General features: G+C 38.9%; 2 protein-coding genes across 2 annotated transcripts; both read left to right on the top strand.

Moving 5' to 3' along the window:
• The first annotated feature begins 298 nt into the window (after nucleotides 1-298).
• Nucleotides 299-4,634, top strand: LOC140555544 (tRNA selenocysteine 1-associated protein 1-like). The gene is made up of 7 exons (XM_072678808.1): nucleotides 299-379; nucleotides 957-1,054; nucleotides 1,222-1,321; nucleotides 1,494-1,546; nucleotides 2,492-2,639; nucleotides 2,761-2,800; nucleotides 2,914-4,634. Exons 1-7 carry the CDS (start codon nucleotides 356-358, stop codon nucleotides 3,036-3,038), a joined length of 588 nt encoding a protein of 195 aa, XP_072534909.1. The 5' UTR covers nucleotides 299-355; the 3' UTR covers nucleotides 3,039-4,634.
• A 925-nt stretch (nucleotides 4,635-5,559) lies between these two features.
• On the top strand, nucleotides 5,560-12,329 carry stx12l (syntaxin 12, like). Its single transcript, XM_072679736.1, has 10 exons — nucleotides 5,560-5,641; nucleotides 6,222-6,338; nucleotides 7,458-7,527; nucleotides 7,917-8,016; nucleotides 8,098-8,235; nucleotides 8,594-8,637; nucleotides 8,836-8,941; nucleotides 9,166-9,238; nucleotides 9,472-9,554; nucleotides 9,661-12,329. Exons 2-10 carry the CDS (start codon nucleotides 6,257-6,259, stop codon nucleotides 9,751-9,753), a joined length of 789 nt encoding a protein of 262 aa, XP_072535837.1. The 5' UTR covers nucleotides 5,560-5,641; nucleotides 6,222-6,256; the 3' UTR covers nucleotides 9,754-12,329.
• The last annotated feature ends 1,649 nt before the right edge of the window (nucleotides 12,330-13,978 follow it).

Below are 13,978 nucleotides of genomic sequence, written 5' to 3'. Positions count from 1 at the left end.
CAGTAAATGAAGATGAGCAGGTTTTGGAGGAGGCAATGATGCCATCATGCACTGTGAGTTTATAGGGTTATCAGTTCAGATAAAGATGAACAGATTTATTCATAGAAAATGTTAACACAATAATAATTAGCTTGATAGTGGTATTATTATTATTGTTATTATTATTGTTGTTATTATTATTGTTATTATTATTATTATTATTAGTAGTAGTAGTAGTAGTATTGTAGCATTGTTCCTCGTCTAATCCAGCAGGTGGCACTAGGCACCGCTCTGAGCGACCTGGAGACATCACACAGAAGAAGCGCTTTTACAGCTTTCAAAATACCTGACGGATGTAAACGGGTCGCCCTCAATCATGAGTTGCTTGTGGATGGGAAATGTAAGTGTTCTGTGTGCGTGAGGGACAATAAACCACATTAACTGACTAAAATGATCCCAGAGTAGTTTTTCTTTTGCACGACCTGCAGTAACACTACGCACAGGTTGACAAGTCATTTATCGCAGCCCAGCAAGTTCCTGTACGATAGCTGTCACCATGTTTATCTACATTAGCCAGCTGGACAGTTTCCATGGTCTTCGTTGAAGGGCAGTTTTAGGGTAGAATTTTGCAAAGTTTCTGACTAAGTTGGTTATCTAAAGCTGAAGTGAGTTTTCCTGGCTATTTTGGGATCGGCAAACTGGGCGTTCCACACATTTCTGACCTATGTACAAATGCAGTCTCTCAGGACCCCCCTCCCGAAACTGTACACCAGAGCATCTTCTATTTAGTCCAGGCCCCTTGAGGACCCCTCTCCATCTATGGGTCTTGTGTAGTCAGTTCCACCATTTCCGCACTCATAAAATCCCTGACAACAGAAAATTGTCAATAATTATTTCAATAAATCTTATTATTATAATATTAGTGTATTAATATTATCTTATTATTATTTACTTTTATTCTTTTTTTCTGTTCAAAGCTCGAGCCTTACATGGATGAACAATTTGTCTTGCGTGCCTTTGCCACCATGGGAGAGCTGGTGGTGTCTGTAAGAATTATTCGTCACAAAATCAACTTGTAAGTTTCCATCCTACACAAGTTAAAAATGCTGGAGGAGCATATTTTGGCTCTTTGGTAGATACTTTAACGTTTCTTTAAAAGATTTATGTTATATTTTGTCCATTGAACAAGTGAACATTGAACAAGTGAACATAGCTGTATGTTTTCTGGTGACTGTATTGCAGGAGTGCTACCGGTTATTGCTTTGTGGAACTGGCAGATGAAGTTGCAGCAGAGAGATGCCTAAGAAAAGTGAATGGGAAACTCATCCCAGGAGCCATGCCGGTAGTTTATCTGCTTCCACTTCACCCCAAACCAACATGATCAGTACTAATCTACACCTTGCTTCCTGACCTAAAATGATCGCCATCGCTCTTTACTAGTCCTGTTTAACGTAATTTGTCCTGGAGTCCCATCACTGTACAAGTGTTTGATACTGTTTGTATTTCTTTCTCAGCCCAAAAGATTTAAACTTAATAAAGCAACTCACAGCAAGCAAGGAGATAACAGGTAAGCAGTCTTCTCATACTTTCATTGCCCAACCCTATATAAAAAAAAAAGGTTCCTTAAGCGATACCATAGACAAACCACTTTTGTAAGAGAGATGTGTAAACAACCTTTGAAAGGTCTAAAGAACCTTTGCTTGATTTAACAGCTCTTAACACTATCAAATACTTGGTGGTTGTTGCTTTAAAATGATCTCCTTGGTGGTGGAAAAAGAAAGATATTGCCTTCTATATGCTTACTACGCAGTCAAGCACATGTCCTACAATATATGGACACAAGTATTGAGACACCTGTTCATTCATTGTTTTTTTTCCAAAATCAGGGGTATTAAAAAGAGTTTATCCTGCTTTTGTTGAATTAACTTTTTCTACTGCCCAGGGATGCTTTCTACTAGATTTTGGGGCATTGCTGTAAGGATTTGATTGCATTCGGTGAAAAGAGTGTTAGTGAGGTCAGGATGTTAGATGATCACCACCCCACTTCATCCCAAAAGTATTGAGGCACCACTGTTTAGATGAATTATGTCTTATATATTGTGTCAATATTGCTATCACATTGTGGCCTGCACAATATTCATACCAGAAAACATGGCAATATGCAAATGAGTGTTCATTGCACTCTGTGATCATCTTGAGTCAATCATAGATGAGTGTTTGTCAGAGTGTTTTTATAAACCAAGTCACTGAGGTGATCCAACAAATAATGTTTAAGATTTAATGCTGCTTAATGTTTTAAAAAGATATTGCAGCCAATAAAGCAGCAATGTAGTATGTTGTCCATATTCTGAAATGTTTTCTGAGATTTCAGTGCATTGCATAAATTTTTACATTGTTTTCTGAGTATCATACAGATCATTAATTATTGATTTACTTTTAAGTTTGGAATCTGCTCATCATTTTACCTGAAGTGTACATGGGTTGGTTAAATTAATGTCTCTTGTTGTCCCAGAAACAAAAGTGGATACTTTCAGCCCTACCCATATGACCAGAACCTTTACTATCAGCAGTACCCTAACTACTTCTCAAGCTGGGGATACGATCAGAATGTAGGCATCTATAGTGGCTACGACTACAATTCATATGACTACTGTCACCAGGTATGTTCTGTCCTCTAACATCACCAAATTGCTTTGTTTAATTAAACATTTATTTAAATGAGTAGACACTATTTTATTTATTTATTTGTGTGTAAATATTTGGTGATTTCCAACATTTTAGGAGTCTTATAGAGATACAAATGAAGATGGTGGACTTGAAGGTAAGCACATCATCAGTGGTGCCAAATTACCCATTGCCTCAAAATTATTATAAAACATGTGCCATTGTTGCATTTTGCCAATGATTAAAATCTGACTTCTGACTCTTCTCTAGAACCCTCTGTCAACATTGATGTGGTGGCAGTAAACAGACAGTTTATAGAAGACAGTGAAGAGCTCTACGATGCCCTCATAGATTGTCATTGGCCTGCTTTGAACTTTCCTCACCCTCCTGAATAGACTGGTATTCCTCCGACGTTAGTGAGGACTAATGAGCTGAAACTATTCTGAAAACACGTATGGTGGTGGGAAAATAATAGCAGTTTCCCTTGAGACATTGATTGCACAAATCAGACCAATAGAAAAGGCCCTTGTGCGATTTTCTTCATGAGCTATTCCTCTTGCCAAGAAAAAAATCACAATTAAAGTTCATGTACCAAGCAGTGTAAGTATGCACTTAAAGTGATGAAGGCACTATATATTTTTTATTATAGGTTATAAGATTTTTGTTTACTGTATTTCATTATTATCATCATCATCTTTTTGACCTGATAATGAACTAACTTTGCTATTCCACATGCTGTTTAAATGCTGTTTACAGAGAGAACAGAGCCTTGTGTGCAACGTGTGTAAACTAATTAGTGTGGCTGGCCTCTCACTTTCAGAGGCTCATTTTAGTTAGTAATGCTGCTCTGCCTTGTTGTGTTTGGTTGGTTATGCCAAGCTACCAGCAAACAAAAAAGGCTGTTTTTAGATGAAAGTGAAAGGTCAGTGCACCAATTAGCACTGTGCCTATTTAAATGTCTTTACATTCAGTGGATTCATCATTAAAGGATACTACATGGAAAGATGTATTTTTACCAGATAACCTTTTAGTACCATAAATAGTCAACTATATAAAAGGACAAAAATAATGTATACATATATTTATAAAAAATGATACTTTGGTAGATGATTTATATATGTATGTATATAGACTGTCTTGATATTATGAAGTGGTATATTCCGCTCTACCAGTTAAGGACAACTTATGTAACAGGTTGCCTTTAGCTTCATAATTATAACGCAAGCAAACTCCACCGTAACACCAATATTCGATTCTGACCTAAGAGACACACTGAAGTTTTCAAATCAACATTTATTAAGAAATTTGAAAAAAGGCCATATTCCATTAGTTCTGCATTTCATTACAGTGTATTAACCAAGTCAGTTTTGAGTAAAGACAAGCACAATATCTTCAGTGGCAAGGACAAAGCAGCCACTCGCTCTCAGGGAATGGAGCCTGGAGGAAAGAGAAAGGGAGGGAGAGGAAAAAAGAACATTTCCAATACACACAAAACCTGTGGTCTCACACCTGCAAGAAACTATACAATGTGTTAGAAACTACCACACAATATAAACACTGCATGCACATCATTTAGAACTGTAGGCACATTCCCTTTCTAGAAATGCCACCCATGATCCCAGTTAGAAGTCAATCAAAAAAAAAGTATGACGTTTACCCAGATGAGGGACTCTTCAACCAAAAGAGGAGGACAATCACCTTTAGCCACAATGACTGAAACCACCAGGCAGCTGCTAGAAGGAAACCTCACAGGACCAACTGTGAATTGCTTTTTAAAAAAGCAATAGGAGGCTCATTAGCAGGCCTTAAGCCAGTGAGAACATAGACGACACCATTTTACTAATCGGCAGAGCAGGTGCAGAGGGAAAGAATAGCACCATGCAGGAAAAAACTAAGCAGGGGGAAAGAAGGGACAAAATAAAAGCTTGCTCCATCACATTCAAAAGGGCCCATATCTGCTATTTACAAAACCTTCATACTTTAGTTTTTATATGCTCATATTTTACCTTCTTTATCCTTTATGGTAAAAAAAATAAAATGTTACTGTGCCTTAATGACTGATATGTGTAAACGACCTCTGTTCAGACCCTGTATTATGCCACGTTGCTGTTTAGTGAAAAACATGTATCTCCATCTCCAATGGAAGTCAATGTAAAATGAGTTTATTACAAGTAATTTAGAGCATTTCTATTGGCCCATTTATTCACACAGTGTAAATAATGGAGAAAACTAAAAACGGACAAGAATGGAGATGCATGGGTGGACAGCAGAGATATGCAATCAGTCCAAACAAAACCTTGTATCTTAAAAATGCTATCTCTATAGCAGAAGGACAGTATACTTAACTTCCGATATCAGTTCATGTAAAAACTAATTTTGGAGTTTGAATTCATGTAAAAGTGTAAGGACATTTAGTTCATTGACTGTTTCTACTTGTGCACAGTGTTTCATACTACCTCAAGCTCAATAACAAAAAGTAGGGCATTGTTTTTTTTCTTATGAAGCGAAGCAAATAATGTAGTCTGTGCGATTTCATAGCTTTTCATAACTTTTCATAGCATTCCCTACACTCTGCATTCCCTGTTTGGGCACTGGGTCATGTGAGGGGAAACTCTGTGTTTCTCCTATTGGAGTCCTGTGAAAGTCATGGGACAGGCACGATGCTGGCGTTTCTACACACAGGCTGCAAGAAGTAGACTAGTGGACAAGCGAGCCCTTGTACTTCTTCAGGGTGGAAATACACAATATAGACTTTATCATTGCTTACTGAGACACGCATCGAGGTGTTATTCCTCAGTCTCTGTCCGAAAATATTTGAGAATATAAAGAATATAAGGGAAACTGTGGAGAGTGCAGTTGCGTAGAGAGAGCAGGGTCGGTAGTGGGCGCTGCTCCTCTCTCTGATTTGTGGAGCGCGCCGTGTTTAGTGTGAGCAGCAGGGAGGGGGCGGAGCTTCAGCGGCAGAGAGCAGCGCTCGGCTTCGTCACCACAGCATAAAGTAAGCCATTTCTTCTCAGTTACTCGATTTAAAGCCGTTATTTTGCCTACATGTGCGTCGATATGCGATGTGTTATTGGTCAGGAGCGCCCAGAAATGGCTGTCAGTTGACTGTAGTCTATGAACGGACTGTAAACATCAGTAAGCCTCTGCGCTCAGAGCTCGCTTAGGGCTGAACAGGCTAGGCTCAGGCTGCTTTAACCCATTCTAATGCGCACAACAACAAATCCCCCATTACCGACGAATTAGGACATTGCAGATCACGTAATTCCCAGTTTTGGTTGTACTGATCGGTGGTTTATATGGCTGGAGAAATACCGAGTGTAATCGCGTCAAATGTGGGTTATCAGCCTTAGTCACAGGCCTAGTACAGAAAACGGGCCACCCGGACTGGCGCAGGTGCAGGAACTCTTGTTATACTGTATACTGAAGGTGAACAGTAGCTTGTACCTTAGATAAAAAAGGCCTGGAGCGTTTACGACACATGACATGCCTTTAATCCTTCTGTACTTTGACTTTGCTGCAGCCACCTTCATTTTCAGTGCATTTTACATGTGTTTTGTGATGGTGTTGTTTTGTAGGCCTGTATTGTGCTGCTGCTACTACAGGAGTCACCATGTCTTACCGCACCCAGCCACGAGACTTCAGCAACCTCATTCAGACATGCAGCTCCAACATTCAGAAAATAACACAGAACAGTAAGTGAACCATGCAGTGACATCCATGCACACAGCAATGCAGTCCACCAGAAAGTCCACCAGTAGGGGAGCGAGGGATGAGTGCCTTTAAATACAGAAACATGTCTTAAACCCCATCATGGTAAAATACGCCTACTGTTAGATTATTATTCAGTACGTTATCCATCACCAAATTTACTTAGCAGATTTTTCAAGAAATCCACAAAATATGATAAGTATTCTGCTGCATTACCATCTGATCAGGATCAGGGTCAGGATCAGGATTAAATTCCTCAGTCATTAATCCCTGCAAGGCGCTGTTTTTCGGACTGTAACAAGAGAGGCTATGAAATAACAACAGTGCATATCCTGGAAATGTGAATGTAGACTGAAGCCAGAGTTAGAACACAATGTTGATTTAAGCTGTGTTACTTTTTGCATTAACACGTGTCTAATATCTGAATCTTAACTGTAAATACTTTGACTTTATTCCATTTACATTTTTCTTTAAAATGTGTCTGTAGTGTCAGAAGATGAGATCTGATTTCACTTTGGTCCTTTTCTAGATTCAATAACTTACTGTGATGTGTTATACTCTGCTAAATATCAGAAGAAACACTAGAATCACATTACCTCCATGCTGCAACGCCTAATCTAGTGGTCAGCACTGGGCGGATGCAGTTCTGCTAATGTAGTTGCCTGCAAATTTAGAAATGCATTGCATTTATGCTTGAATGGGATCAGGATCCACGTCTAGCAACCACTAAAAGCGGTTTAAATAATCCAATAGTGATGTTCAGCATTAAAAATTCAGTAGGAAGCATCTGGTGTAACTATCCAGAGGAACAGCACAGACATACCTAGACATTTGTTATTAGTGGTATAGTTACTTTAATGATTACAGTAATTGCAATTGACCAATCACTAAGGCTGTTTAGGCTATAAAAAGAGTGCTGTTGGTACTTGACCATATTTGGGTCTAAAAGCATCTAACAGACATTGCATTAAGATCCCAGGGATCTGTTTTAGCTTGTAGAAAAGGTATAGACTATGCCACCTTTAGGAACACTTGGGAAAACCTCATAGCAATGTTAGTGATGAATCTTAATTGTAACATTTTCCCTTGTCTTGTGTGCTCAGCTGGCCAAATCAAAACCATGCTGTTCCAGCTTGGCAGCAGACCAGACACACCTGAACTTCAGGACAGACTGTGAGTCAAACCTGTCTTTACTGCTAGAACATTCATCCATCTTCAGTTCATCTAGAGCCAATTGGAATGCTCAGCCTGTCCCCCTGACAATACACAGTCTGTACAGGATAATTTTGTGAGAGTGTGTCCCAGTTATGGTTTCAAATAAAGAATGAAACAGGGACAATGGGTCTAATTTCCCCAAGAGACATATGTACTCTGACTAAAAAGTGTTTGTGATAATTCTCTAATTTATATTCCATACATGTGCTTCGGTTCTAGAAAATGATATGAACAACATAATGACTTTGTGTAGACCTGTGTGTGTCTTCTCAATCACTGCACCATTAATTACAAGTCTGCCTTGAGCATTTGTAACTTGTCAGTATCTCTATCTGTGTGGTGCTCAGTCAGCAGATGCAGCATTACACAAACCAGTTAGCCAAAGAAACCAACAAGCACTTGAAAGAACTGGGTTCTCTACCTCCACCTCAGTCTCCGTCCGAGCAGGTGAGCTAATTTCTCTAGTTAACCCCGGGGCTATGCCTACTAAGGCAAGAGCAGCTAAACACATGTAGATTCTCCACACAGCGGCAGCAGAGGATCCAGAAGGACCGGCTCATGAATGACTTCTCAGCAGCCCTCAATAACTTCCAGGTGGTCCAGCGTCGAGCAGCAGAGAGGGAGAGAGAGTCAGTGGCCCGGGCCCGGGCAGGGGGGCGCCTACTGGTACATAATAGTGGACTTCACCTCCACACTCTACCTCTCTTTCTCACTCTTTCTACTTCACTCTCTCTGTATACCGTTGAAGTCACGCATAAACCTTTTATCTCACATTTTCCCTTTCTTTTCAACATATTTTAAATGTACGTTTTTTTTTTTTAGAGTGTCAAATTTCCTTGATGAATTGACCAATAGAAATGCTCCAAAATTGCTTGAATTTTACATTGACCTCCATTAAACATTTTTTCCCCGTTTCCTGTAAATGACAGCAGTGATGCATTACAATGATGTATGACTATTTTAACAGTAATTTGATAATCAAATTTTTTTATCAACCATCATCTATAATTCCTCCTTTTTGTAGGTTGAAGATGGCAGTCAGGAAGAGCAACTTGTGACATTTGAAAAGTTAGGTGAACTCATAATTAAGTTAAAAAATACTCATCAGAGTAAGCCCTGAATAAGCATAGCTTTTCCAAAGACAACTTTTGACTTCTTGCTGGAAAATACACCTTAATAGGATCAGAATACATATTTTTCTACATCTATAATTAAGTAAATGGATGAAAACTTTAGATGGCAATTAAAAATGTACTGTTTGTTTAGGAATGAGGACTTGAGGCAGACGCAGAGTCTGGCAGAAGAGGAGCCCATCACAGAAGATGACCTGGAACTGATCAAGGAGAGAGAAACCAACATCAGGCAGCTGGAGGTGAAGTCCCCCTGTCAGCAGAATGTGTAGCCCTGCAAAGTAATATCAGCTTGGTTGAAATAATAATAAATGTAGTATGCTAAACTAAACAATGCACCTGCATATCCGGTCCCAGCTGAGTTTAATTCAACCTCATTAACGGATGCATGTACACAGAAACAAACTGCTGATTGAATTCAGCGTAGTCGAAGAGAAAATGTCAATGTCATGCCTGCTCTTTGCAGTCAGATATCATGGACGTGAACCAGATCTTTAAGGACTTAGCAGTGATGATTCATGATCAGGGAGATATGATAGGTGAGTATTTTAACTTTCTTATTTTAACTCTTTCCACAATCTCCTTACGATACAATGCATATTGATGCTCTGCCAGTTACATATTAACAGATTCAAGAGTTATTCTCCTGCCACTGGTAAACCTCAGTAATTTAACTATATTCATTCATGTGCATATATTTGACAGTTGTGTAACACTTGAGCAAAAGCAAGTTGCAGTTGGGCGTAATATTTGCTATTCATGTGCCCCACAGACAGCATAGAGGCTAATGTGGAGAGTGCCGAGGTGCATGTGGAGCGTGGAGCTGAACAACTCCAGCGTGCTGCCTACTATCAGGTACAGCAACGACAGTGCCCATCATTTTCACATGACTTAAGGTCACTTGATTGTAGCAGAAATCCTTTTAAAATGATTTTTTGTGTTGTACTTTTGTCTTCTGCAGAGAAAATCACGCAAGAGGATGTGTATCTTGGCTCTAGTGCTGTCCTTGGTGGTGACCATTTTTGCCATAATTATCTGGCAGGCTATTAAGTGAGGTGATGCCACATGTTTGATTTGGTGCACTTTACGACCTACAGTGGCGAGTGGAGTGAGATTAGCTGGCTGGTGAGCGTCTTCTTTGATGTGCGAGTGTGCATGTGTGTATGTGTGCTAAAACTACTGTTTATCAAAGAGTGAGAAGTTCCTCTTATTACCTAGAACACGTCTGGTTAAACCATCAATGTGCAACAGAAAAACAGAACTGAACCTTCAAAGCATCTTGCATGGCCAGCAGTCCTTTCTAAAGGTTACCATCATGATAATGCTAAAGTCACAATTTGTCTAGTTCCCAGATTTTAGGCAACATAACAGTAAGAGACTAATTAATTTGTTTATTTATATGTATGGGTGAGTGTGCACAAATGTGCATGTGTATGCAATACAATCTGTACGTAACTGGACAGTGACACAGTTCTTGTAGTTTTGGCTTTGTACTCCTGGTCATTTGATTTGAAATAAAACATCAAGGTTGAAGAACAGAATCTCAGATTCAAGGCTAATTATGTCAGTACTGGCTTAGTAATACTGGAATCAAAACTCTTATTATGCATAGAACTTTATTTCATGGGACCATAAGTAATTGGACAATTGACTGCTCAGTTTTTGGCTTGTTGTGAGTTGTTACCTACAGATACTGAACATCTAGGGTCCATCGAGGTATCTATGGGTTGCAGGCACGAAGTAGGGTTACCAAAACATGTCCAATTGCTCATAGTAAGCTGAAATAAGAGGGCTTTCTGTAAAAATAAATAAATAAAAACGTGATCCCTATATTGACTCTATATGCTGGTGTGATTGTGATATTCTGCTACTTAACCTCATAGTCCTGATTTCATTTTCAGTCCATTCTTATGCTAGATCCAGTGTGATAGAGCACAAAGCCAAAACAACAACAAATAAACTTGTTAATATAGATGTTAATTGCACTAATGGAGGTAATGCACATATTGTACATGTACTTACTAATACTCACTGTTTTTCCCTGTAATTACAATAACGATTACTGTATTTATATATAGTGTTTTCTGCTGTGGCACAATGTCTTTTTTAAGTGGTATGGTGTCCTTAATGAAAGAATCACTCCAAGCCTGCTGCTGTTCATCTAATGCAAGTACATGAATTTGACCCATGTGCTTTCACTGTAGCATTGTGAGATTCTAAACAGTCATTGGTACTCAGCAGTCAGGGGGAATTAAATGTTTAATATGAACATCGGATTTGGTACATGTGATTTTAAAGTGATACTTGATGAGTTAACAGACTATACTATTGCTCTCTGTATGTCCTATAAACAAGAGTAGTGTGTCCACTGCACAAATTATATTTATTTTAGCAACCTATTTATGAATGAGGCTTTAGAGTTGTTACATTAATGCTTACTTTGTTTAACTTTATTGCTTTTAGTAATGCAGTTTCATTAACATGAGCCTTTATTTATCACTTAAAGGTTTTGACCTTATGTTTGAACATATTTCCTAAATGCCTAAAATACATTTGAAGTTCAGGATAGTTGGTACATGTGTCAGGATCATTAATTCTGTATGTTAAAGGTGTTAAGTAAAAGCCTACTTAACAATGAATGTTATTTGTAGCATACATCCTGATGGTTGCTGTAATTGAAGAACATGTTGCTGGGGAAGGTTTACTGTTTTTATTTTAACCACTGGGTGGCACTTGGTGTACAGAAATAAAATGAGAGCTTTCTTTATTAGTCTGATATTTACATAACATGTAAATAAGCACAGATATACTCAAGGTATCAACCACAGGCATTAATGACCTTGGCTAAAATGAATTGTGTTTTGGTCTGGGACACTGGGACTCATTGGGTCATATATTTAGCATATTTCTCCATTGAAGATATTTTATTCTTATAGATGTCCTTGACTTTGTATGGCAACGATTCACACAATTCCCATAGAGCTTTGTATTAATTTGGATCCTTGGTCATAGTCAAGTTTAACGTGAACCAAAAAATGCCTCAAAACTTCTAATTCTGTTTGATTGTTTTTTGTTCATTATTTTTATTATCAATGTTCTTAAGATATGATTGTACTTGCATTGCCTAGTTTTGTGTACGCTTATCAGATAACAAGGACCATAATTCATTTTTCATTGAAGCCCCCAAAATGTCCTGAAAGCGGCAGAAGACAAACTGCCACAGACATCTCCCCTGAGTACTGAGCCCATTACGCCTCCTAAAGAGTGTACTCAATATGATTTAAAACTTAATGTGACATTAAATTTGCATATTGTCTGACGATAATAATAGTGTATAGAGGCTGACTTAACCATATATCTGTTCCTTGAATGCATAATATAATCATTTTGAGGAATAAAATATGAAAATAATGTAGTTGTTGTTAAGCAACATCCTTCCTCTTTTCCAGTTTCTGTAAGTAGAAGGATGTCTGGATCTGGTAGAATCTCAGTGTTGCCTTAAGCAGATTGTTATCTGATTGATTGGGATTTCACACATGGAAAATGCCACTGTCCTTTGTATTTTATGTTATATTTGAAGTAATTTGATTTGTTTTCAACCATTTCTACTCCATTAAAGGGGAAGACGTCTCCCAGTGTTATCTGCATGATTTCTGATGGATGTCCTACTTTGACACTTGCATTTTAGTTATTATGCTGCATTCATTTCTATGGGTTTAATAAGACACAAACGGCTGTGCTTTGGACCTAACAGGTTTAAAAAACACGCGTGTTACACTATAGTCATACTTGTAAACGCACTACAATTCCCACAATACCATGCAAATCCAACAGTTTATCAATGCTTGTTGAACGCTTCATGTATTCTCAGAGGGACTGCATGCACTAAACAGTGAAGGATCAGTACTTACACACCTGCCATCTTGCCCTTGTAATAGCTTACACCTATCAGCCATAACATTAAAACCATCTGTCTATTATTGCGAAGGTCACCTTTGTTCCACCACAACAGATCTGGCCATTCGAGGTATGGACTCCGCGAAACCTCCTGTGATATCTGGCACCAAGACGTTAGCAGCAAATGCTTTAAGTGCTGTACAATTTGAGCTGGGGCCTTTATGAGCATCAGTGAGCCTTGGGTGCCCATGACCTTGTTGGCAGTTTACGGGTTGTTCTTTCTTGGAGCATGTCTCTGACCACTGCATACCAGAAAACCCCTGCGAGACCTGCCTTTGGAGATTCTTTGACCCAGTCGTCTAGAGATCACACTTTGGCTCTTGCCAAAGCTTGCTCATGTGTTCTGCCTTTAACACATCACCTTCAAGAACTGACTGTTCACTTGCTGCCTAATATATCCTACCCCCCTAACAGACTGTAGATGAAGATAATCAGTATTCACTTCACTTGTAAGTGAAAGAAGAATGCCTGTTGCTAGGGGAATGTTGTTCTCCGTGTATCTATAAATCAGTACGTATTATTTTATTTTAGTGATAGTTTTGGACATTTATGATGAGGAATAAGCTACAATAAATGTCTCCTGTGAAAACACAAACTTTTGTATTGTAACTTGTTTAACGAGTTATCTACTGTGTAGATAATAACGCGCACTTTGCATAGAGAGGGTCTCCCAGAATCATGAGGGTGTCTTTAGACAGCCTGAGTGTGTGCTGCTGAGTTTAGAGTGATTCTCGAGGTGCCGTTGAGTGGTCCTTATTCACTTTCGTGCGTCATGCGTGGTATCAATCAGCCAGTGTCCACCCCCGCTCTCCTCCACAGCTTGCAGGACTAAGACTCCCATCACTTGGCCATGCACGTCTTCCCCTCTATCCACAGCCATTAAGAGTCGGCTTTAATCGTGATTGAATTGGATAACCCCCTTCATTAATTCTAAGCCAACCCTAGGTGAACAAGGCGCTCACCACTCCAAGCTATGTTTGGAGAATGGACTGTGTGGGTATGGTGAGAATGCATCACTCATTGTGGTGAAGCAGAACACAAATTAGTGATCTCCTTCTTAGAAACACCTCTGCTATAGTGCAGGTTGTTTTTTTTATGGAGTGCCTCATGAGGAGTAAATGTCCTCTGAAGTCATACCTACCCTAAAACAATACCCATTGACTGCGAACTGTATTGAGTTAGCTGTACTTTTCATACATGCTTTGAATACAGTGAAAAATAAATGTCCAGAGTGTCCAGAGGTTTGTTGATGTCTGTTAATACAACATTTCTTCTAGAGCACAGCCTCTACTCTTCTTCACACTATAATACTGGACCCCATT

This window comes from Salminus brasiliensis, chromosome 5 (assembly GCF_030463535.1).
Source record: "Salminus brasiliensis chromosome 5, fSalBra1.hap2, whole genome shotgun sequence".
Lineage (NCBI taxonomy): Eukaryota > Metazoa > Chordata > Actinopteri > Characiformes > Bryconidae > Salminus > Salminus brasiliensis.
The sequence above is the reverse complement of the archived record's forward strand: the minus strand, read 5'-3'. Positions and strand labels throughout refer to the sequence as shown.